Raw genomic sequence first — 26,516 nt, 5'->3', positions numbered from 1 at the left:
AGCCACAGGGGGCATGAGCCCTCCTCCAAACCAGGCCAATCCATGATTTGTGCTTTGCCCAGAAGCATTTTGGCCCAGAGCCTTATGAATGTATGTGGGCAAAAGCAAGGAAAAGACTCCACATCTTGGGTGTTATTAAATATGCATGACTTCTGCAGGATTCAAGTCAGACGCTGAAGTTAAATTAGAATGAAAGGAGATCTAAAAAGTATAAATGAAAAAGAAACCTATGGGGTGAAGAGTTTTCTCGCTCCCTTTTCCTCCAACAGCCTCAATTGCTTCTCCAGAGATGGGAGGAAACAGGATCAGTCTGGCATGCAGCCCCACGTATCCGCGCTAAAATAAAAGAAGGCTGGTCTTGTAACATTAACCTCAATTAGACCCCCTTGGTTGCATAGCGTTTGACCATGCCATGAAGTGCCTCCTAATATCCTCAGGTATCATCACATTGCATCTGAAGCTGAAGTTGACGTCTGTCCAGGATGTCAACAGCAGTGCTCAGGGCTGAGGTCATTGTCCGGCTGTGTTGTTAATATGGAGAAGCCTTTTACGGATAAAGAGGAGAATTTTTCAAGCTGAACGTCTTCGCTTTACCCCTCAGTGATGGGTTGTTAGGAGCGTTATGGAAGAGTTATAATGTTAGCAGATGTCTCTCCAAGGCCAAGCAGTGTTCAGCTGTTGAGCATTTGTTAATCTTGACAATGATACACAACCTTTTATTGGCCACGCTCCTCTGTAATCCAGCTCTGCACCGCCCGTGTGTCACCCGTTACTGCAGCCAAACAACACATATCCATCACATCGACCAGAACTGACACGGTAGAAAAAAATAACCCTGAAAATGCTGCAGGAATCATGAATTAGATATCAGATTTAATAGGTCAGATGGCTCTGACTCACTCCCTCCAACTGAATAAAACTGACTGGTGAGTTTCCCAAACATGAAATATTTGTGTGTTACATGGTAACACAGTAAACATAGTAACATGTTAGAATGAGATATTTCATTTCAGTTGCTCAATGTTTCATGTTTTCAGTTCAAAGCATACATATCAAATGTTTTGGCATTAATGAGGAAAACTCTGGTGTGCATTGCCTGGTTCTATATTTTCAGCTGTGTAAACATATTTAACCTGTTCAGACTAACTAACCCATGATTATCAGGTGGTTTTATTCTTAGTAGTATGTTTTTTTTCTCTTTAGTTAGAGCTAAAAGTTTTATTTATTTGTCTATTTTTGCTATATTCTAGCTGAATTTCCTCTGAAACTGTACATTTGATAATGATTCTGACACTTCTACATCAATATCATAGGTGTTACCTTTCTTTTACGGAGCCCCTTAGGGGACACTGAGAAAAAAAATTAAAGAAAAAAAAAAAAAAATTGGGTCAAGTTTTGCGACATCTAGCAAAACTTTTGCAAGATCTCACAAAACTTGACCCGATTATTTTTTTCTCTCTATGTCCCCTAACAGGCTCCACATTCTTTGGAATCTAAGCTTGTTGATAAAAAATGCTGTTGTTTATGAAATATTCATTATGAGAATATCCTTTTCAGCTGGTACCTGATGAACAGAGGAGACTGAGCAGGTTCAAACGTACATAAATGTAAAATAAAATAATTAAATTAGTTGGTATTTTATTGAACTTTCATTTAACTGGGAAAGACTCCTGATCAAGACAGGATCCAACACAGTTAAGATACAACATACATCATATAAAACCCCGTAATTTTTTACTTTAACCATCAAGTAGCCAAGCTATTTTCATTCATGACCCAGACAGGAATGTATTTATTTAATATCTTGGTGTGTTTTCATACCTATACCACTCCCATTATTAAAGACACACATCCTCAAATATTCTAATGTATTTAATTATGGTTCTAAATAATGTTTAATGTAGAAAGGAGCAATTTTTTTCTTTTGTTGCAACAAAACTAGATAAAACATCTCAAATGAAAAAAAAAGTATGTTTGAGTAAAACAGTCGTAATAAGAACGTACTAAGGTCACTATAACATCAAAATATAGATGAAGTAGTAACCAGCTAACATGCTAACTCTTTTAACAGTAACATAATAAACAAAAGGGTCATTGAGATCATCGTAATTCAACCATTTTCATTCTTTCTACCATTCATTTGAAATAAACTCAAACTACACAAGCATCTTGTTTGTAAATTGCTAATCCAATATAATATGCTGTAAACAGCCAAAGCATTTTTTATTAGTGTAATATCTGAAAATCATAACGTCAAAATTAGATATTGTTTTCTATTTTCTTTATCTTTGCCACATTACAGCAGTGAGGATGCATGCAGTGGCACTATACTCAGTCAACAAATCTTATAATTGTCTTGTGTATTTATTCTGAGCACTTCACAGAAATTAAAAAATTCTATTCTATTCTATTCTATTCTATTCTATTCTATTCTATTCCTTGCCAAAAAAAAAAAAAAAAACTAGGATGAGTAGGCTCACAAATCCATTATAGGACACATTTTTCAGATTAAAAATACTATAATGACAACGACATACCTCATAAACCAGAGTCATAAATGTTCCTATTTTGTCACTTGGAGGTTAAAATGTCAATAAACCTAAATGTGGTTCAAGTCATTAAAGTCAGTTATGGTATGGAGGCAGAAATGTTCATGTGTCAGCGGTAAAGTGTACTGTTTTAGACAGTGAGTATTTTGTAGTAGTAGTACTCACTGTGCTGTATTTGGCAAGTGACTATTTTTGGTAATTTCCGAATGCATTACAAGACAGTGACAGCAACAGTTACTATGAGGCAACAATCTCGGGGTCTGTAAGGTCCACCTCTGCATGAACCGTGAGTGTACCTGCTTTGTTAGGTACCATGAAGTAATGGTACTAATGTAAGCAATGATGTTCAAAGGGATAGTGTGGATGTGGACAGGGGTCTGGACCAGCACTTATGTTGGTCTAATGTTCCAAAAGTGATGTTCTAATGTTCTAAAATACATGTTCTTTTCACCTTACATGTGTTTTTCTTTATTTTTTATATTTACTTCTTGTATTTTTTTTTTTTTTTGCCACTTACAAGTAAGGAACCAAATATGGTAACTTCATTGACCTTGATTTTCCACATAACAATAAAAAATGTGGGAAATTTCACAAAAGAGGCCTGTTACATACTAAAGTTGAAATTTTAAATTTCAGAGTATTTCCATGATTGAACTATAAAGGGTTGATACTTTCAGCTGAACTTAGAATCACCTGTGTTTTGAGTGAATAAAGAAGGTTTAGATTCATGGTTCTACATGAACTCAAGATGATTCATGCTAAAAGATCCACAAAAGACTTCACCGTTTGTAATTGATGTTATTTATTGGCAAACTGTCTGATGTTATGACAAAGAAATATAAAACATCCAATTTCTGAAACGTGACATATTGAGTAAGATGCCACTGAGTTAAACATCAGTATAAGAACATATAGTATAAGAAGGTCCCAGGAAATCCCATTAAACCTCTCGCCATATTTTAAGTTGCATGACACAGATCTCTGTTTATCAGTTCAGGCAGCAGTTTCTCCTGAGCAGCCGTGAGTCATTTTGTCCTTCCTCCAGGCACGGTACAGTTTGATACTGAGGCTGGGCAGGTCGTATAGTTCTTCTATGTGGAAACGCTGCCGAAAGCGATCCACGAAGCTGTTCTCTGGATCCAGGCGAAAACGCATAGCCCACAAGATCTGTGTGTTTTCCTGGCACAGATGATCAAAAGTGTCAATCAGCTCATCCAAGAAAGGGTGAGCGTACACCACATCAGCTGCCAAGATGTAGTCAAAACAGTGTGTGGCATGTGGGAAACGCTGCTCCACCTCCTGACCCCAGATGAGCTCAGTGACCTGAGAGATGGTTCAGAGAAGATATTATTAACCCATAAAAACCCAAATGTCCTCCGCTGGCCAAAAGCATCTACTGATCTAAGATGTTTACTAAGTGATGATCCACTAATTCTATTAATACATGTAAATAATTCATATAAAATGCAGTTTGGTCATCAGATATGACCCATTTGGACGTTCAGAGGCTCTGTAGTGAACGTGGAAACACCGTCATCTTCTACAACATTGATTCACCAGTAAGACCCAAGGAGTTGGATCAATCATGTTTGAATTCACTCTGAGCTTTTATGAACATCTACATTATCAATAAATTAAATATTGGAAAATACCTGATTTTCACAGATAAATAGAGAGTATTATAATAAATGGTGATAAATCTTAGGAAAGACAAAAAAAATTATTTGGAAGTTGTGACAAAAATAATTCTAGTTTTTAAGGGTTAAACTAATAAATTTTATTCCTTAATTCTGCAAGAGTTTTTTTCTTTAACGGGACATTACATGTGTGTTTATAGTATATGAATATAAAAATAGGCCCAAGGGTCCTGTAGTCCAACGGCATATTTACCTCCGCCAAGGAGGTTATGTTTTTGCTGACGTTGGTTTGTCTGTCTGTCTTTCTGTCTGTCTTTGTGCAAGATAACTCAAAAAGTTATGGACGGATGTGGATGGAAATTTCAGGAAATGTTGATACTGGCACAAGGAACAAATGATTAAATTTTGGTGGTGATTGGGGGGTGAGGTGTCATTCAAGGTCAAAGGTCATGGCACCAAATGACAGTCCATGTGTGACTTCCTATCTATCCAATAGTAATTATATCAATATCTTCAACTGTTTTGAAGTTATTGCACTTTGATTTTTGTCCCAGTATAAACCAGTGGGGATTTTTAAAATTTGAAAAATTCATGAAAAATTCAAAAATCAGTATTTCCCAATTCTTTGAGCTAAGTTGGTAGACCTTGCCCCAAGAAACCTCTGCTATGAATTTCAATTGATTGTGACTGACGGTCTTGGAGAAGGACTTTCTAGAAATCTGGACATAGATGACCTTGAGTTTGACCTTTCACTGTCACTCAAGGTCAAAGGTCATGGCACCAAATGAAAGCCCATATGTGACTTCCTATCTATTATCAATAGTAATTATATCAATATCTTCAACTGTTTTGAAGTTATAGCACTTTGAACGTTTTCCCATTATAAACCAATGGGGATTTGTAAAATTTCAAAAATTCCTAAAAATTTCAAAAATCAATATTTTCCAATTCTTTGAACCTCCTTGGTAGACCTTAATCTAAAGATGTTGCACAACAAATATCCACTCATTCTGACTGACGGTTTGGGTGAACATTCTTGATAAATTGTTTACGGACAGCGGATGGACAGACAGATGACAGCTGATACCAGTAGTCCATCAGACCCTTCGGGCAGTTGGACTAAAAACCTACCAAAGGAATGTACTTGCAGTGGTCTTTGGTGTTGCGCATCACGTTGTACTGGAGGTTCCCTAACACTTCTGGGAGGTCAGTGGAGGTGACTTTAGCGCCTGAAGAGACAGAATACACCTGAGAGTTATAGGTAAATAAGACACAGAACATATGGAGGATAAAGTGACACATAAACAGAAACTGACTGCTCCTGTTTCACTACCTAACAGACTGGATACGATGGTGACGAGCCCGGTTCCAGCACCCAATTCAATCACATTTTTGTCCATCAGGTTGTACTGGTCACGATTGGCCTCCAAGAAATGACACAACACCATGGCCTGTTGGATGAAACAGGCCAAATATTCAACATGACAGGTGTGCTGTAGCTGCTTCAGTTAAGTGAATGTGGGTTTGTGCGTACCGAGGGCCAGAGTACAGCTCCGTAGAAGTCCGTCGACTCTTTGATGCAGATCTCCAGACCAGAAAAGATGTACCCCTCCCAGGCCTCTGAGACCTTGACGGGAGGCTGGAACCGATGAGCCATTATGGCTTTGGCGAGCTCGGCATCCTCAGCAGCACCTGTAGCAGGATTTACAAAAGAGGAAAACAACAACAGGACAGAGCAGCACAGATGTCATATTTAATAGAACGGGACAAAATAGGTTTTCATTGCAGGAGAAACGCACTAAAAACAGAAACTGCACATGATCCCACAACACCAAAATTCATTGATGTTATTAGTTTCATGTTTGGGTTGTGTGTTATGCCATGAAAATGTTTATTAACCCTTTCATGCATACTGATCACTACAGTGGACAGTTATTCTCCAGCTGTTCTCTTGTATATTCATGGGTTTTGTTGTTTTATTTGCATATCAGCCAACACAGTGGACACTTTTGCATCATCCCATACATTGCAATTCATACCATTACTGTAACTTTGTTGTTCTTGATAAACCTGGTCTGCAATAAGGTCAAAACACGGTATTCGAAATCTCTCTGACGGGACATTTTAGAGACAATCTGACAGATTAGTGTTGCTAAATTACCCACATTTTTACTTTTAAATTAATTTTTGCTCTAGTTGGACCATAAGGGATCCAAAACAAGGAGCTACTTTGTATTGAAATAAATGTTGGAATGGCGATCAATTAAAGTTCGCTCTCTGATGGGACATTACTTTACTTTACATTATTTTGACCCATTAACATGTTTGAGTGTAAATCAATTGCTAATTGTTATTAGACTGCAATTAACAGTTTTCCTACACAGTTTTCTTTCTTTTTTTTTTGTGCATATTATCTCCATGAAGTGAGTAATAACACTGGTCTACAGTTTTTTAGAAATGATTTGCTTCAGAGATTAAATGTGCTAAATGTTACGTATTTTAATAAGATTAATTGGAAAATAAATGACAAAAGTGCCGGTTTGCTGATGTTTTCAAGGTATAAGATTAAGTGTTATTACACATATATATTGGTTTATGTACATTTATATAATAGTTTTATAAATCTTCCACTAAATAGTACCTGTAAAGTGAATGTATTCTAATGTGCAGACAGTGTTTTGAAGTAGATCTTGTAGCTCTGAGACAAATATTCCTTTTGAGTCAAACCCATTCTCTCGTTAATTCTTGAATTTCACATTTTCACCCAAGGCTGTATCTTGGAAAGTTCAGCCAACCAGCATTTTTTACTTGATTTTTCTTTATCAGTGACTCTCATGTGGTAAAATTTCATTACTTTTATTCTGGAAGCATTTTCCTTGTAGACCAGTGTAACTAGTATTAGAGTTAGGGCTGTGTATCGGCAAGAATCTGGCGATACGATACAAATCACAATACTAGGATCACGATACAATATATCACAATATATCATGATACTGTTAAAAAGGCAATTTTTTGTTTGTTTCTTTTTTTTTTAATGATTATTTCCTGGAAGGATTGAATTACACCAGAAATATGTACAAATACTAAACACATTTTTATTTCAGAAGAGGATCTAATGCTATATCACAAAATTTTTTCTAATTCTCCTCGTTTCCAAAGTAACTACCATCTGCCTCAAACAGTAAAAAGTGCTTTTAGGATTCGTAAAATAACCATTATTTAATAAAACTGTGTTATATAATAATAAATAAGATATAAACAATAAAGAAAAACAAAAAACAAAATGAACCTCTGCCATATCTGCATTTGAATAAATACTTTAAAAATATTGATACAGTACTTTTTAATATCGATACAGTATTGTGAAATGAAATATCGTGATGTATTGCAGAACTGATATTTTCTAACATCCCTAATTAGAGTATGTTAAAATGTGGGAAAACATCAGATTAGCTGCAAGAAAAATGTTTTTATTTCATAGTTTTCACACAGTTTATCACTTTCTGATGATGGGTTTTAAATATATGTTTCTTAGCTTCAAAAATTAAATGCATGGTGTTCAGCTGAGTGGACATTTTTGTGACTCCAAAAAAATTGGTTCATAAAAAAAAAAAAAAATCATTTGCATTGTTTTTTTCATGCCTAAAGAGGAATAAAAACACTCAAGAAAAAAATATTGAGTAAGGTTCTCATAATTCATACATGAAAGGGTTAAACTCACTCAAATTTCAACCTGTGCAATACAGTGGTAGGATAATTCAACTACCACACTCACAGTAACACAAATAAGACTTAAGACTCCCTCCAACACACACTCACTGCACTAAGGAGCTCCGTCAGTGACAGAATGAGACACCCCAAGTGTGTGAAGAAGATGTATTGAAGATCTTTCCTTCCTGCAGCTGTCAGGTTCCACAATAACAACTGCTCCAAAAATTCTGTGCAATACCCGTACAGTTAACAGTACAGTAAAACAGTAAATAAACCTGCGGCATGATCAGCATGCGCGCAGCTGTAAATAGTATATATAGCTTTCTTGATTGTGTATATCTTGTTTTTGCACTTCTTTGCTCTTGTGCGCTTGTACTTTGCTGCTGTAAACCTGGAATTTCCGCTTGTGGGATTAATAAAGTCATATCTTATCTTGTCAAATAACATTTCACACCTACAATATGCTTATCTCCACTATAAAGCTGATGGGATATTCATAACTTTTTAGTGATTATGTTTTTGCATTAGTTGTACTTTTAATATTACATCATATTTAAGGATGAATATTATTATAGTATTTGTCTGTGAAGTTGAGAAGCTGTCAGAAATGTAAGAAGTTTCTCTATTTACGAATACTACTTTTCATAAATATCCTCCTGAGATCCACGAAAGGAAAGTTTTGGCTTTTTTTTTTTTTTTTTTTTACGTTAAATAATTGTCTTGATTGGAAAGAACATGATGCAACAGGTTTTTCAGACAGATTTTTTTTTTTTTAATGAAATATCCTTTGCAGTGGACAGTTTTTTTTTAAATAAATAAAGCTGTAAAACCCTACTACTTCATCCCCTACAGAGGACTAAAATGCATTGTTGTGTCTCAGGAGGATATTATACTTTTAAAGCTGTAGATTAGCAGCCAATTCATTCACTGATGAATGCCCCTCCAGTCTTTTTTTTCCCACTTGAGTTTATGTCATTTTAAAGTGTTTGTAATCAATGCAGGTGCAGGGACTTCTACTTGTACAGGGGTTGGACAAAATAATGGAAACACCTTCACCTCAAGATGATAATGCCCCAATCCATACAGCTAGAATTGTTAAAGAATGGCATGAGGAACATTCTAATGAAGCTGAGCATCTCGTATGGCCGGCACAGTCCCCAGACCTCAACATTATTGAGCATTTATGGTCAGTTTTAGAGATTCAAGTAAGACGTCGATTTCCACCGCCATCGTCTCTAAAAGAGTTGGAGGGTATTCTAACTGAGGAATGGCTTTAAATTCCTTTGGAAACAATTCACAAGTTGTATGAATCAATACCTCGGAGAATTGAGGCTGTAATTGCCGCAAAAGGCGGACCTACACCATATTAAATTAGATTTTGTTGATTTTTTAAGGTGTTTCCATTATTTTGTCCAACCCCTGTATCTGTGAGCTGTATAATTCTACTTTAAACCTCTGTCTACTCTTATTATCAATCATCATCATACCTCCATTTCAGTTATGTTTTTACTTTGCTGTGCAATAGCAGCCTGCAGATGTCTTGAAATGCCGGTGCACCAAAATCAAACAACTTTTACAAGATTTTCATCAATATTAAGATACAGACAGCATATTTATTCTGTATTTCGATACTTTATTATTGGCTGCAGGTTCGAAAATACACATCACTGTTCACTGAACTATGTATAATCGTGCATACGATGAATAAAATCTATATTATCCGCATTCAATAACCCTACAAACTTCAATCATAGTCTTCTGTCATAAAAATTCCGGTTCTCGTACTGAAATATTTTAGCCTTCAATCAAGCGTATAAGCAGCCATGTCCGTATCACTTTACATATAAATGAGTGATGAGTCTGCTCTATAAATGAATCACGTTTAGGCTCATAATGCCCCACTGATCCCACTGTGTTTGTTGTGACATCATGCCAGTGTGTGAGGCTCCAGATATGTGTCAGTATTAACTCGAAGCATCTGACTCAGGGCTTTAGTTATGAAACACTGAGAAGGTCAGGGGAGCCCACAGAGCTACAGTGTAGAAAGGTTGGGTGAGGTCAGGAAGTGCTCCGGAGGTCAATTCGATGATTTATGTATGACCAAACCTGGCCATAGTCTGATGATACTACAGCAGTTATATTTGTCTCTAACAAGCAGATCTGCAGTTGTTTGCAGGGGATATGAAGAACATTGTCTTTGATATTACCGAGCTGGTTTAGGGGATTTATTTTTACTGACAGATTACACATGCATATTGTCTAGAACGCTATAGATCACTTTCATGCAGCTCATTCATAATCTTTCATGTAAAGTATCTATAAATTCATAAAAGAATAAAGATCAGCTGTCATTGTAAGCATTATTGCTGCACATTTCCAACAAATCCTCACCTTTGTCTTTGGGCTTGCAGTCCTCCATGATGGCCTTGGACCGTTGAGTCTCCAGGTCCGAAGGCTCCAACCAGGAGGGCAAAACGCCCAGAAGAGAATATCCTAGTTGGCAGTCCCAGATGAAGTCCTCTGGATTTGTGTCAATGTGGATGAAGATCTTTAGCTGCTGGTTAGATGTTACCTTTTATGGTGTTAAGTTACACACATCCGCACACACACACAAATACTAGTGTTCCCCAACTTCTCGTCCAACTACCACACCCGGCCCTCAGCTCCACCTCGTGTCTGTGGCCCACTGTGGACTGTGTTGCAGTAAAAAGTGACTGACAGCAGCATCTGCTCAGACAGACTGCTGACTGCAGAGGAAGCCCAGGTTAAAAAAAGATGGGGGGTGAAAAATGTTACGTAACTTAACAAGTAAAGAGAAAATTTGTGCAAGTGCTAGAAGCATTAGGTAGTTTCTGTTTGTGTTTGAGGCCGAGTTGATTTTATTTAACCTGGCAGAAGACGACGAAATACTACCTGAGAGAAATTCAAGGTATGTGTGGCAGTGAAACTTTATATCAGTCTGACCATTAACATAACAGATGACGTACCTGCACTAAACTCGCATTCACCACGGATTAAGTCCATCTTCACAACATTTCAAAAGAATGATAATGAAATGAAATTTAATAGAAAACATGATAATTTTTTTTACACTTTAGACAAATTAAACAGTATTTTTAGACATTAAAAGTTTTAAATACAAAAAAGTTCAATTCATCATAATTGACAACTTCTTATTTGTTATTTTAAAAATATAGCTTATGCTTCACTTTGGGGTCAGTTTCTTCTCCTTTCCTCTTCCTCTCGTGCCTCCTCTACCTCTACCTCTTGTGCTTTTGGCGCCACGGCCTCGTCGGTTGCCATCAAACACAGATTTGGCTGTAACCATAGCAACTTCGCCGCCATCATCACTGTCTTCGGAGCTGCTGCTGCTGCTGTTGCAAATTCTGACTTTGCGTGGTGCAGTCTCAGGTTTTACTGGAGCGTATTTTCTGTTTTCGTTGCCGCTGCTCCTACTGACGTCCTTCAACGGTGCAACAGGGAGTTCAATGGTGACCTGTGAACTGAGAAAACCTCCTCCTGACACATTCTTCTCCTCCTCTCTCGCTTCCCCTGGTTTCTTCTGTGCCACTTTCTTAGCTTTGGATGGGGAGAGCTTTTCCTCCTCAGTGTCCTCCCCTTCCTCCTCCTCTGCTCCGGCTTCCTTCTCTTTCCTCTTCATGCAGGTGACTGCACGGCGGAGTCGCTGACTGCGGATCGACTGCTTCTCCTGTTGCTCCATCCTGAAGAACGAGTCGATTCGTAGCTGAGTCTGGAACAAACAAGGAGAAGGAAGAGAATAAAACTGATGCAGGACTGTGATTTCACAGCCATATCTATCTGTACCATATGAAGAAACTCACACTCCTGCCCATAAAGTTGGTATAATTTCATTTTTGGACACATTCCTCTTTATACACATCTGTAATCACCTTTGACCAAATGCAGTGATTACATACTGAGTCCAAGTTGCACTTTATCCACCAGGAATAAATCCCATTGGCACAATAATTTCATGACAAGACATATATATTACCCTCCACTTAGATCAGCTGTGGACAGCCTGCCCAGCCTTAGAGATATTTTATCCTCAGTGTACATTAAAGTACACACATTAGCTCTTCATGTCCTATTTCATACTGCATTAACAGAACACTGCTAAATAGGGATCACAGACATTGGATAGCTCATGTCAATTCAATAGAAAAATTGATCAGATAGAGAACATGAAAATTCACTGCTTAAGGCAGCGACAGGATAAAGTTCAAGAAAACATGCATGCATAAAGTAGTGCAAAAAACCAAAAACAAATACAAAATAATAATAGTAATAAGTAATAAAACTCTATAGGCTATATACATATCCTTCTCCTGAGCTCTTTAGTGCTCATGATTTCCAGAAAAATACACAAATAGAAAAAAATATGTAGAATCTCAGACAAGGGTGTCCAAAAAACTCATTTTAGTTCAGGGGTCACATTCAGCACAATATGATCTGAAGTGGGTCTCTATGTTTTAGAATGAAAAAACTCAAATTGTATCATGAAAATATTTACATCTACAAACTATCCTTTGAAAAAAATTTGAACACAAACAAACAAAAATTTATTACGAAAAATAACAATTTTTCTTCTCATTTAGCTTCTCATTTGCCCATGTGCATTATAACTTTCAAATCACAGTGGATCTACAAATTTACAAAACAGTATAGTAACAGGCAGAATATTGTTAAAATCGCACTTCACTTTAAGTCACTTCAGGTTGTTCATATTTGTTCAGGTTTTTCACATTTTTGGTGAAAGGATAGTTTGTAAAAGTAAACATTTTCATGTAATTTTACTTTTACACTAAAACCAAGTCAAACACTTGGAGTTGTCATTATTTAGAGGCTATTATGACAGTATTTTACTGATCTGACCAACTTGAGATGGAATTGGGCTGAATTTGGTTACTGAACTAAAATGATTGCTGAGATCTTGTAGTGGAATGTTTGCATTTCACAAATTCAACTCATGGGCCAGAATGGACCCTTTGGCAGTTTAGTTTTGGCCCACGGGCTGTATGTTTGCCACCTGTGGTCTGAGCCTTCTAAGACCACAGGTCTGTAGCGGTAATAACAAGTAATAGGTTTATGCCTTAATAAACACTGAGGGGAGACTATGATCATGATTAGAGGGGTCACTAGTTTAATAATGAGTTTTAGGTCCAGTTATTTCCCTGTGCCTCTAACATGTTCATATCACAGTGATGAAAATCTAATTCATCACTCAGGTCTTCTTCCGTATAACAGTCACCTGATTGGTGTTGAGCTGTTTCATCACAGGCTGAAGAGTCTCCTCTGTTCGTCGGCTGCTCCATCCAAAACGACTCAGACAGAATCTAAAAGCGCAGTTAAGGAAAAAAAAAAGACACTAAAAACCAAACAAACACAAAACACTGCCACTCAGTCTCAGACCAAGGATACTCTTTGATCATGTCGACTTGCGGGCGTCCCCAGCTGAAGGAGCAGTCCGACTCTTCGACAGCAGGGTGCCAGTAGGCCTGAGACACCGCCGGGTTGGGGAATCCAGGCTGCAGTTTTAGTTCCCTTAACTTCTTCTTCACCTTTGTGTCCCGGGGGTTATCCACCAGACGCTTCTTCTCCTGAGCCTCTGACCACCACTCACTGCACGGAAAAACAATTACAACACTTATAGTCCACTAAATGTATTCCTTCTATTTACTTTTCAGAATCCCTTCAGAGAATTAATAATACTGGGGATAACTGTACATCATTTTTATAACATGAACAAAAAATAATACACATTTCAGCCTTTAATTCATGATAATATTGTACAGTACTGTTCAAAAGTCACAAACAACTATTAGGTTTGTTGTTTTAGTAAAGTTACAATAACCACACATATGCAATTCTCAGTCTGTGTATTAAGATTCAGCCTGGATAAATGGAAAATATGTAAGCTATACAGCCTTTACAGACCAAAACTGAAAGCATTAACACTTAAAATATGTCTAGTTCATTTGTTCAGATAATATTACATTAGCTGTGTTACTTTTCTGGTGTTGTAAACCAGATTTTATTCAACACAAATGTTAAATGTTTCTTATTGTTAGGGCTATTTTGTCTTGGGAACAAAGGTATACTCAATACTGATTTTAGTCTGTAGATGCCATCTAGTTCAGGTGAGTATTTTTAATACTGTCACATTTCCTGTATTTTCTATTGCACCATATTGTACATAAATATGATTCTTTAGGTTTAAAACAAAACAAAACAAAACAAAAAAAAACAGATTAAGAGACCACTCTAAATTTCTAGATGTGAGCTACACTGAAAACCTCTAGAATATGAGGAAGAGGATGATGGATGATCGAGTCATCAGATAAAGCTGAACTATGCCATTTTGCTTCATAAAGCAGTGAATGTGTAGAGAAAACCCAGAAACAGAACGGAAAATCAGGGTGAAAACTCTTGTCTTCTTTAACCTATAGAGACCCAAACATCCACCGCCAACCAAAAGCATCTACTGATTTAAAATGTGTAATACCTGCTGATCCCCTAATCCTATTCATATGTTTTAATAAGAGGTCAAATTCAGTTTGTCATTTTCTCATGGTCATCAGATATGACCCATTTGGACATTCAGAAGCTTCATAGTGAATATGAAACACCATCATGTTCTCCAACATTGATTCACCAGTAAAACCCATGGAGTTTGACAAATGACAGTGGATGGAGACACTTGTTTAATGTTCAGTTAATGATAGATTTTGTTGAACAAGTCACTTTTTCCTCATTTTCTTCTAATTTGATAAAACGACCATTGAATTCACTCTGAGCTTTTATGAACATCTACATAATCAATAAATTAAATATAAGAAAATACCTGATTTTCACTGAAAAATGCAATATGCAGAAAATAGCATTATAATAAATGGTAACAAATCAAATTAGGAAAGACAAAAAAAATCATTTGGAAGTTGTGACAAAAATAGTAGAGTTCTTAAAGGTTAAAAATGAATATTGTTAGCCTTGTAGCATAATTGCCTAAGTCAAATTTTTGGCCAAATTGTAATATCTGCATAACTTTACTCTCCCAATGCTACTGCTTAATTTTTCATTGACTATGGCCTGAAAAAATATGACTAAGGCAATTATACTATTGAGGCTAACAATATGATATATTACCATGTGTTTTCTAGTTAATTCTCACATTCTGTCTCTGTTATTATCCTGTATATTGTTTTTATTGTGCAGTACTTCCCATCTTTTGTTTTGAAAAGTGACTTTGACAACAGAGTGAAACTGGAGCTCAGAATAACAAATGGTGAGAAACGGCCACATTTTGGACAAAAACACACCTGAACTGTCTCAGCGGATCCAAGCCTGGCCCGGGGAACTCGTTGAGGATCTCCATACCGGTCACATATCCAACCCCTGGGATGCCCTCTGTGTAGTCACTACCAAGCAGGTAGGCCAAGTTGATGAGTTTAGTTCTGTCCAGACCTGAAGGACACAGAGAGGCATTAGACACAAGCAAAAGAGGGAACATGGGCAGAGGAAGGGAAAAGCCCAGTGCACCCAGAGTGGTCCATCTGCTGACAGCTCAGTCCGTCATCTCCAACACAGACACCTGTCTCTGATATGTGCAATATAAACTCTGACATATATATATATATCCATCATAAACATCTGATTAACGCGATGATGTGATATCACACCATCGCACTTCAACACCTTACTCTCATTTCTTAAAGCAACATAAACCATGAATGTGTTGGGCCCAACTTCAACAATGTATAATTAAAAAGTACACTACTTAACAGAAGTTTACATGATTTTTTACAAGATACTCATCGACATAGACAGGGAGATTCTAAGTCTGAAGTACAGTAGTAGTAGAACACAAGGTTCAGAAACATGTTTTTTCTTATAGTTCCTCTACTTATTTTAAAGACAGTTTTCACTGCTCTGGCCTGTCACAATTAATACATAATCACTATATTCCAGTTTTTGGAGTTAACCACAAGCCGTAAATGTCTCTATTCACTTGTATAAACACATCAGGATAAAACTAACACTATCTCCCATTCATTTTCATTTTCAGTATCAGTATTTTTGTGTTTATTTTAATAAAAAGCTGTTGTAATTCTAAGTTATTTACAGTATGCTAAAGCTGTCCTTTGGAATTTTTTCTCACCAAAAAACAAACAGGAATGCAGGTTTTTTTATGCATTACAATGTTAAATAAATGGCTCTTCCTCATGAGGTTCACTGTATGTCCATCTATATTATAAAAGGGAAGTGGATTGTCTGTGTGTCTCGGGGATCACACAAAATCCAGAAAGAGATGACTGCTGCAGTTTGGCATACTTATGGAATTTTAGTCAAATAAGAGATTATTGAAAACGGAAAGTTGATAAGACCAATATTTTGGGAGATATTAGTAATTTTGGAATACAATGGCCTCTCAACAGCCAATCATGTTGCAATGCCCAGAATCATAGAATCATCATTGACGTGGGTTACCTAGCAACAGATAAACAATAGGGCCATGTTGCCATGGTGTCAAATTTCATGTGCAGAAACACACATGCCAGCTGAGAGGTTAATCAACTGAAAATGCCAGTGGAATTTACCAAGAAAGTAAAGGAATGAACTGTATCAGAGGATCTAGACCCCATGGTTCCCCACGGGTCAACGCGCTAGTGTAAATAGAACAGTGTTAGGTATATGCTATACTAGTGACATAAAATGACATTCATATTGTTGATCACAGTTATCTCTTCAATTGTCAAATAAAATTTCATTTCATTTTATTATCATGTCTACTGTCCTAAAGTGGCGGCAGATGTGAAACTAAAATCACATGAAGGTAAATGTGGAAGTTTATGCGCACCCAGCCTTTAAAATTCATAAATTTTTTGTCTTCAAATATAAAAAAATGTTTGCATTACAATAAATAATAACAAAATCAATGCAAATCCAACTCCTTTACATATCACACCCAACACTCACCCAGCTGGTTCTGCAGGTCACTGTACTGATAATGTTGCACATATTTGTTCTGGCTGAAGAAGTTCTTGTAGACGTGTCGGCCTCCGAACAGCCACACGTCGGAGTCGTCGGTTATGGTCCCGTGGGTGTGATCACAACGGTCGAGTGCCGCACACTGCGCTTCAGCCTCCATCGGAGCCATTAGGAACGGTACGCCAAACAGCCGCAGCAGCTCCTGGTGCAACATGGGAAAACAATGAGGAGTCGTACAAAACGTCACACATCACATGTTATGATCTCACTGACTGGATCGCCTCATTGTTTTTAATCCAAGGATTGTGTGATATTTGCCATTTTAAACAGCTGTTAGTGACATTTTCAAGGTTTAGTTGCTAATTTTATAGATTTCAATTGCTCTTCTTTTTAATAGTTTTTACTTTTTAATGTTTTCTAATACAGCTTTTTCTTATAAGTTTATTTTTTAGCACTTATTTAACATGTACAATTGGGGTTTTTGCACTTTTGCAGCTGTTTGTTTTGCCTCATGTTTTCACTTCTTTGTGCCTATGTTTTGTCTGCATTTATTTTATTTCTCAACACTATTGAAAATCTGTTTTCTGTGATCTTAAATGAAGTGACTTACAAAAAATAATCCCACAGTGCAGCCTAAAAAAGTACCTTACATTATTATGTGCTACAAAAAGAGAAATAAGTGAAATTTAGAAAATGTGAAAAATTTGTTGTGTATGAAAGAGCTTTTGCAGAACTACACTTATTCACTACAAAAGTAAATTGTGGATAACTAAACACTTTCAGACAGTCATTTGTTTGTGTTCCAGACCGTGTGCTTATAATGTACATCGTAAATTCCTTTTGGATTATTGGCACTAATTAGCTATTTACTCTGCTCGTGTTTGGGATTACATATATGTTTGCGAGATGATCTGCGAGATGCCTTTGTTCTTAGCAGCTCATTATGGAATCAGCCCCAGTTACCAGTAAGGATTAATAAAGATCAGGCGTTTCAAGGGTTCTACAGTAGTGGTGACTGCTGTAGAGAAGAAAGCCGTCGGGAATGCATTTATACACATCTCTCTATATATCACTGAGAATATTTGGCAGAGTCACTACTGAGAAACGTATCCTCGGAAGTCGGTCACTCACCTGCTCTCAGTCGTCATCGCTCTGACAGACTGTAATGTGTGTGATTACATATTCACTTTGTTTTTTTATAGTCGTGATTTCTTTTTTTGGTCAGGGTGTGGTTCGTGTGTACTGACAAACCAAATGCCTGTGTGGGTCACGTCAGACTCTGTGTCCTTACCTGACTCTCCAGATACATCTGTCCCGTCACCGTGTTGGCCATCCTCTCCTGCTGCTGTTTCTGCTCCCTCAGGCTGTTTTGTTCTACTTGCAGAGAGTTTTCCAGAGCCTCCAACTCATCCTGCAACACAAGCACAACCACACATCACATCTAAAGCACATACACACTGACTCATCAGCTTGTCCTAAAATAACATCTCAATAGGCTGTGTGTATTACGACAAAAACGTGTATTTTTGACCTCCACTTTCACTTGAACGAGTCACACCGGAAGACCAAATGGTATAAAACACACATAGGCTAGTTTTTTGCAGTTCATGTTATGGATTTTCCTGAAGTAAATAAACTAAAAGATGCACCTGCTATCATTCCATCAGTAGCATCTCAATTATAACAACTGACCTACAAACTTTCCGATCAATCAGATTTAAAATATCATTAACAAACCTTCTTAGATGTATGGACAGATGTGAAAACAAACAGCTAAATCCTAAATCGTTTCTAGTAATATTTTGTTATTTATTCGTATTTGATGATATGAATTCTAGAATTATAACAAGGTAAAATAATATAATATCGTAACATGTGTCTGCAGTGAAAGTTAGCACTCTTCCATAAAAAGCTATAGTTTACAAAAGCTGTATCAGTCGAGTTTCATGCAGGACAAAACGAGCCTAAATATGATGGAACTGTTTTACATTACACTACATCAATACACCAAACCAGAATCTGTTTGCAAGACAGTGAAAACCAGTGGAGAAAAATATTCCTTCTTGAATGAGTCTTTCTGTGGGGGAAAATGCTACTACTACTACTACTACTACTGCTACTACTACTACTATTGCAGTAATGCAAATTATTGTTTTGAATCTTGCAATCCAAGTTGCTGTAAAAATAAAAGTTTAAATGTGCTAAGGTTTAAGTGTTGAGATGAAATTTTCAGCTTGCTGATGATAAAAATGAATTATAAACTTGTTTTTATTTATGTATGTATTTTGTAACTGTACTTGTATTTTAACAGATCCCAGGAAGAGTAGCAACCACTACAGTGGAAGCTAATGGGGATCTGTATAAACAATAAACAACAACTACTACTACTACTAATAATAATAATAAGACGAATCAACCTTAGAATTTCATGGATGTGAAATAAAAATTTCAAGACAATCCACTAAAAAAATAAGCAACTGTTGAGCCTTAAAATACACATGGTACTGATTAAACTTAGCTCTTAGGGCCAACCCTAAAAAAAAAAATCCCCACTAAAGTGTAAACTTAATGGAGGTTTTCACAGAAACATGACATGGTAGGAGCTGGTAGGTCCTTGGTGAATTGGTATAAAATAAGTGAGTAGTAGATATGAAACCTAGACCTAGATCTACCAAGTAAACACAGATGTTTAGTTGTAATGACAACACCACTATTAGCACACATGCTGAAATATTTGCTAACTTACCATATCAAATTGTTCCCATTCATTGAACGCTGGAGTTGCGTCAGATTTTGTCTCAGTTTCCTCCTTCAGATCATCCTCTTCACTCTGTTTTTCTTCCTCTGCATTTTCCTCCAATTGCAAAACATCAGCCGGACCACTGGGAGCCTCTGTTAAACTTTCCTCTGCTTTTTCTTCCTTTTTAAATGATTCTCTATCTGGCGACACTCTCCTGCTAACATCTGAAACTGAATCGTCCTCCTCTTCTTCTGACACCTCAATGAAGCTCTCTGGAAAAGCAAACACAGGCACTTCAGTTCAAATCTGTTTTTTTGGTGACTTATGGTTGTATCTGAACTCAAGCCTGCCCTTTACCTTCTGATTCGCTCTCCTCGCTGCCCTCAGACTTCACACCATCTCCATTTTTCTCCTGTAGATCTCTGATGGCCTTGTTCTTCTGCCCTGGTACTAAAGGATGAGGGTTTCTGAGAGGGCTTTCACAGACATTTACAGATAAACTATGATGATCAAAAGCAGATCCTTGAAGTTCAACCTGATCTGTGCTCTTTTTCTCCCCTTCCTCTATTTCCATCCCTCCTCTTCCTCCCATCCATGTTTCTGTCTGTTTCAGCTGTTCTTCTGACATCATCTGAGCCTTTTTATTTTCCTCTACTTCCCTCTGTTTGTCAAGAGGTTGTGCCGCAAAGTGAAACGCCTTGTTCCTTTCCCCAATCACTTCTTCCATCTCATCCTCAGAACTAATATCCAACAAACCATCTCTCCCAGGTGGACTTCGGCCTCTTAGGTCTTCATTTGCTTTAGAGGCTTCACTTTGTAAAGAGTTGCTCATAATTAGCAGATCATTGGGCTCATTCTCTTCCTCTGAGCTGCTGATGACCACTTGTGGCACATGATTAGTGTGTGTTTTGATGCTTTTACTCCTCTGTCCAACTGTGTCATCATCTTCCTCAGCAAGAGCTTGTTGGATGGCCAGCAGAGTACGAGGAGACACGCTACCATCCTTCTTATCCACTTCCATCGTTTCCTCATCTGAGCTGCCGTTCATTGCATTTTGGATGGCTCTGAGAGTCCAAGGAGAAGGGGGTGATGCGTTTTCCTGAGAGCACAGTGATGTTTCAGATACAGAGGGTTTGGGGGATTTGGAAGCAGGGCCGCACACTTTATTGCCTTCCTCACTGACAGGACGCCACAGGGGCTCTGGTTTGTTCACTGCTCGCTGACTGCAGCCCGACAGGGAGCTCCCAGCCCAGGGTGCAGCGGCTGGTTGTGGTTGGCTCTCTGGAGTTTTATCATGTTTTGAGGAGCCTATGCAGGAAAAGGAGAGTTAAGTAAATTGTGAAAACAGCAAGTTCTGGATTCTAGGAAATAGTCCTGCATGATGTGATGATGACACTGCGACTGTGTGGACTTAAAGCAAACTATGTCAGGGTTTCTACAGGCATTAGCAAATCTAATTTAATGTTTTTTAATGCCCTTTTTAATGCCACTTTAGACAAATTTAATGCCACTGTCCAACTACAGATACAGTTTATATATATATAGACACAATGGTTTACTTTCGACAGGCTTTAACCAAGTTCTGAATAGTTCCTCATCCATTCACTTCTGCTGAAACTTGCATTTTCCCATTTTCCGACATTTGCTAAGATTCCCTCCGCTCTTTTGCCACAGCATGAGCACGCTCACAGCATGTTGCATTCCAAGCATCTAGTGTTGTGACTTTGTGCACTGGCCATAAACAATAGCCAATTAAAGGGTTCCGTCTGTCAGTCATCACACTATACTTCTGATCAAAATTATTAAATGTTTATATAATTAAAATAAATCGTGAATAACATGTTTTTTTTCCTCCATCAAGCATCAAGTATTTAATTTTTTAATGCCTCTGGACATTGAATTTAATGCTTTTTAAAGCCATTTAAAGCCTTAATTTTTGCAAAATCTATTTAATGACTTTTAATGCTTTTTAATTACCCACAGAAACCCTGTACGTATTCTTTTCACTTACGTTTGTCTGAATGAGAGAAGAATAATTTACCAACAAATACATGAGTCATTACTGTATATATACACACACTTAGAAAACTTTCATTTTTCCTGTATCTAATTTAAGAATCAACACAATGGCCTCGAAGTGTGTGAGCAGACAAAACCAGTTCTATTCATAACAAAATGTTGTTGTTTTATCACAAAACCACCACAAGTAAATCTAAAACACTCGCATGACATTTGACCCTTTATGTGGTTGGTGTTTATCTAACTGGAAAGTAGAGGAGGTTCTACAAGGCCAGTAAAAATACACTAAACTCATCTTATAATTCTTGATATTTTAAAGGTTTCCTTCCTAAATATCAGACATATTCTAATTTTAAGTCCTTTAAACCCTGTTCAGCATAACTCTTGACCAAGGGTCACCAATCCTGGTCCTCGAGGGCCGGTATCCTGCTTGTTTTAGATGTATCCCTCTTCCAACACACCTGATTCAAACCATAAGCCTATCATCAAGCTCTGCAGAAGCCTGATAACGACTGTCAGGTGTGCGGGAAGAGGGAAATATCTAAAACATGCAGGATACCGGCCCTCGAGGACCAGGATTGGTGACCCCTGCTCTTGACTATCACTCAGGACTTTGCTGTGAAATCACACCACTAAGCATGCATCATTCCCTTACAATGTGATTTCCTTTGCTGACATTTAAACATTATGTTTATCAGGGAAATCTGTTAAAAAAATGCTGATCTTTAAGGTGTGTATTCCTGTTCATGTGACTAACATTGATAAGAAGTCAGTCTTTAGTCAGTGCAGAGTTTGTGGCCTTTCTGATGCATTTTACATTTAATATGAAATGTGATAAATAAACAAACTTCAAAGTTGACACCAAAATACCACCGGTTAATGTAGAGAAATGTTAGCATGCTCAATGTAAATGCACTGTAGGTATAAATAAAATCATTTTGGTATTGCAATGATGATGCAAGTGCAGTTTATCAGTCAACACTAAAAGAAATTAGACTGTACATTCTTACCAAGACCGTCTCACCTTTAATTAGAATATAGTGGGAGTGGTCTTCTGAAATCAGTCTCTGTGACTCCACATTGTGATTCTGCTCTTCCCCATAAAGCTGTGGGGCGCTGCCTGCACTCCGCTGGCTCATTTCTTTCTCCACTCCCTCCAGGCGCTGGTTCAGCTGGTTCCTCTGCAGAAGACCGGCCAGCTGGTACTGAGAAAAGTCCCCTGAACGCTGCGTGGGAGTGAGGAGGGGCCCGTGATGAGAGGAGGAAAAATGCCTGCTCATAACTGAATGGAAGTGAATGATAGTACCTCTGGAGGTTTGTTGTACATGGTTCGCCGTCTTTTGGAAAACTCTTTCATGTCTTTCAGTATCTCGTGTTTCATTTCGGGAGGCAGGCTGGCAAACTCCTCTGAGTTGATGTCCACTGAGTTGATGTCTTCATAAAAGTCTTCCTGTGAAATGATCAAACAGGGCAGACACACAGAGAACTATCAGATGATTGAAAACAAAGTACAAATTCTCACCAAGGAAGGACTATATCACTTTTAACACAGGTCAAGATTAAGATGCTGCAGGAAAAAGCTTGAACATGTAGGAAAGCAAAATACCCAATAATAATTTGTAACAGTAACAGTAAAAACACTACATCGAAACAGAGGTAATCATAAATATGAAGTGTCTCTTTTTATTTGGTGATCCAGTGCATGTGATCAATGTACCTGGTGCATATAACGATTGTTGGTCGTCTCCTCCAATTCTCTCTCTTCCTCCTCTTCAGAGCTACAGGTTGAAGACAAACAAAATGTTTAATGGGATGACAGGTACAGAACACAGTGACAGCGATGACTAAAACTACTGCTCACCATCTTAAAGGTGAATAAATTCTGTTTTGCAGGTAAAACTATAAATGAAACTAAATTTGAACCAGAAAGTGTGTTATATTGAGATTACGGGTTTTACATTTTGTTGCTGTAGTCTTAAATAAATGCCATTGTTTTTCACTGTTAAAATTTTCTGTTTCTTGCTTTAAGTCTTTAAAGTGTCTTTGAGCACCTTTCGGTAATTTCTGGTAATATATTTTGATTTAGTCATTTATAGTGACAAACCATTATAGATCAATCAACTTATTTGTCTGAATGTTGATTTTATTGTGATAGTTTCTTATTGATATTTTTAATTTCATTGTATTGATTACATTTTTTTGTGCTATACAATTATAATGTCTTATGTTATATAGTTATTATACTGTATGTAATACTTTAGTCATATAATCTTTGCTAAAATTGTATGGTGAAAATTGTTTTTGTTCTCCCTTTTCTTGCTATGGAAAACCTTGCCTTAGAAAAGAACTCTAAATAATTTCATTGTAATTAATTTATAATCTTCCAAAGCTTTCAAGCTAAATCGTATATAAAACTATGGTTTAATCAGAAGAAAATCTGACAGTGTACACCAACAACAACATGTTTCCTGAACAATAACAGGACTCTGACCTGCTTTTTTCTTTCTCCTCTGCAGGTGGAAGTGCTGGCAGGACATATAGATCATCCACCTCATTTCTCCTCACAGTGGAGAGGCTGGGTAGTGGCTCCGTACTGCAGAACACAACAGAAACATTTGACAAATCCAGAGAAAATAGTAATTTCTTCAAATAAAAATCAGCACTTTAAGGTTTTTTGTGTAGTTTAACTTGGCTTGGCATCAATGGTATCAGTTTAATTTACAGCTACACATCATATTCTACAAGATCACGACGTTTGGAGTGTTTGTAACTTTTGAGAACCATATACCTCTATAAAGTCAACTTTTTTGAGCTCAGAAAACTGGCCTGTTTTCAGTTTTGTAACAATGTAATCCAACTAATCCAAGACATCTTAAAGAAATGATTGACTGAAATAATAATATAGTATAATACTGTCAAATAGTGGAGGAAAAAAATTCAGTATTTGCCATTATTTTGACGTAGTGGTTTATATGTATAAAAGTGTATAAACAGTACATACTCAAAAGTCCAAGGACCTTAAATTTATATTACTTTGATAAAACTACTCATTAACCCTTTCATGCACAGTGGTCACTATAGTGGACAGTTATTCTACAGCTCTTCTTTTGTATATTCATGGGTTTTGTTGTTTTAGTTCCATATCAGCTGACACAGTGGACGTTTATGCATCATCCCATAATACACTATAATTCATACCATTACTGTAACTTTGCAGATCAGGTTAATAAACCTGATCTGCAGTAACATGTGTTAAATCAATTGCTAATTGTTATTAGACTGCAATCAACAGTTTTCTTAATCAAAAAGGGTTTTTTTTTTGCATATTGTCTGCATGAAGTTAGTAATAACTAGTATTAGAGTATGTTAAAATGTGAGAAAACATCAGATTAGCTGCATGAAAAATGTTTTTATTTCATAGTTTTCACACAGTTTGTTACTTTCTGATGATAGGTTTTAACTATGTGATTTTTTGCTTCAAAAATTGGTGTCCAGCTGAGTGGACATTTTTGTATCTCCATGAAAAATAGGTTCATAAAAAAATTTCAATCGTATTGTTTTTTCATGCCTAAAGAGGAATAAAAACACTCAGGAAAAAAACTCAACTAAGGTTCTCATAATTCATGCATGAAAGGGTTAATCTTTAACATGGTGTGATGTGCATGTACCCACTCAGCTGTCTCTAAAGAAAAGAAAACAGAACAAAACAGTTTCTTTATTCTTCCATTACCTACGGTCTCCGAGAGCAGCTTTTATAGCTTGTCTCTTGAGGAAAGTCTTGAGGAGTTTCTCGTTGGTCTGTTTAGACTCTTGGCTTAATTCCTCCTTCCTCTGTCTCCTCAAAGCCTGCAACCAAAGCCATGTTTAGTGAAGGAAGAAGGGGACATCAGCTCCTTCATTTGTCATACTCTGAGAAAAGACAGAAACGCTGATTCTATGATCTTTCACACCTACCAGAGTCTGCTTCTTCAGCAGCGGTGCGTCCCCATCAAACACAAACACTGGCTTGATACGGAAGAAGAGCAGCTTACAGATGCGGTTGAAGAGGGTGAGCAGGTGGGCGTTCTGGACACTGTTCCCTTCACGGTCCCTTACTCCCTTTACTGCCTGGTTTAGCCATATGCTGATGTCTGGAGGTGTCTGGTTAAGGGTTATGCTTAATAGAGAGCACTCAGTTACACCAGTACATCTGACAAACATGTGAAGAAGGAGGAGGAGTGAATGGTGATAGATGGACTGATGGAATGAATGGGTAAATAAAGGATACCAACAGCAAGGATCTTTCCCTCCAGTGTTTCAGGATTAATCGGTTTACCTGTACTCTCCAGTAGCCTCCACAATCCGTGCACTCCCATTATTATTCGAATAATCAGTTTCCAAAAACTAAAAATAACAAATATTAAGCATTGAACCTCTCTTATACCGACTCTATAAACCGGCACCGATCACTACTTTCTTCACTGTTGAACGTACTGGTGTTCACCGTATTTTTGTCCGTCGAGCTAAGACTGGTTTCCCCCGAAGGTTCCGGGCATTAAACTATCAGATTAACGGACCATATAATGTTCCCTTCAAAGAAAAGCTCAAAGTCTATTATTTACCTACTGGTTAATAATATTAGCAGAACTACCAGTAGTACTATTTTATGAAGTAACGACCGTAATTGTCTTGTACTGCTAATCGTTCTCCCTAAGTATTGCTTGTCAGGCTTCTTTGGCTACTTCAAAAGTGCCGCTAATAAAAGGAACATGTTTCTGTTGTGATTAAAACTATTAGAAATAACTTTGGATTTGTAGAAAGTCCTTCAGTTTGTTGAACTTCATTTTCTGTAAGATATATCTGAACCGCTGT

At 37.3% G+C, this 26,516-nt stretch overlaps 2 protein-coding genes across 2 annotated transcripts; both read right to left on the bottom strand.

The window, feature by feature from the left end:
* Positions 1-3,339: 3,339 nt before the first annotated feature.
* mettl21e (methyltransferase like 21e) lies at positions 3,340-10,833 on the bottom strand. The gene is made up of 5 exons (XM_030122636.1): positions 10,289-10,833; positions 5,721-5,878; positions 5,520-5,637; positions 5,318-5,415; positions 3,340-3,872 (listed from the first exon to the last, which is right to left on the bottom strand). Exons 1-5 carry the CDS (start codon positions 10,314-10,316, stop codon positions 3,543-3,545), a joined length of 732 nt encoding a protein of 243 aa, XP_029978496.1. The 5' UTR covers positions 10,317-10,833; the 3' UTR covers positions 3,340-3,542.
* A 177-nt stretch (positions 10,834-11,010) lies between these two features.
* ercc5 (excision repair cross-complementation group 5) lies at positions 11,011-26,192 on the bottom strand. Its single transcript, XM_030122571.1, has 15 exons — positions 25,933-26,192; positions 25,620-25,795; positions 25,396-25,511; positions 24,157-24,258; positions 23,383-23,443; positions 22,972-23,115; positions 22,690-22,891; positions 20,004-20,954; positions 19,653-19,918; positions 18,198-18,317; positions 16,895-17,108; positions 15,238-15,382; positions 13,340-13,540; positions 13,170-13,254; positions 11,011-11,648 (listed from the first exon to the last, which is right to left on the bottom strand). The coding sequence occupies exons 1-15, from the start codon at positions 26,018-26,020 to the stop codon at positions 11,103-11,105; spliced, it is 3,417 nt and encodes a 1,138-aa protein (XP_029978431.1). The 5' UTR covers positions 26,021-26,192; the 3' UTR covers positions 11,011-11,102.
* Between the last annotated feature and the right edge of the window lie 324 nt (positions 26,193-26,516).

This window comes from Sphaeramia orbicularis, chromosome 3, assembly GCF_902148855.1.
Source record: "Sphaeramia orbicularis chromosome 3, fSphaOr1.1, whole genome shotgun sequence".
Taxonomy (NCBI): domain Eukaryota; kingdom Metazoa; phylum Chordata; class Actinopteri; order Kurtiformes; family Apogonidae; genus Sphaeramia; species Sphaeramia orbicularis.
The sequence above is the reverse complement of the archived record's forward strand: the minus strand, read 5'-3'. Positions and strand labels throughout refer to the sequence as shown.

Coding starts and splice junctions, on each gene's coding strand:
- mettl21e (XM_030122636.1), bottom strand. CDS start 10,316: ATGGAGGACTGCAAGCCCAAAGACAAAG. Junction 5,416..5,519: donor CATCGTATCCAGTCTGTTAG/GTAGTGAAACAG, acceptor CTGTCTCTTCAG/GCGCTAAAGTCACCTCCACT. Junction 3,873..5,317: donor ACTGCAAGTACATTCCTTTG/GTAGGTTTTTAG, acceptor ACCATCTCTCAG/GTCACTGAGCTCATCTGGGG.
- ercc5 (XM_030122571.1), bottom strand. CDS start 26,020: ATGGGAGTGCACGGATTGTGGAGGCTACTGGAGAGTACAGGTAAACCG. Junction 23,444..24,156: donor GAGGAGAAAGAAAAAAGCAG/GTCAGAGTCCTG, acceptor TTCAACCTGTAG/CTCTGAAGAGGAGGAAGAGA. Junction 19,919..20,003: donor CGAGGAGAGCGAATCAGAAG/GTAAAGGGCAGG, acceptor TTGCTTTTCCAG/AGAGCTTCATTGAGGTGTCA.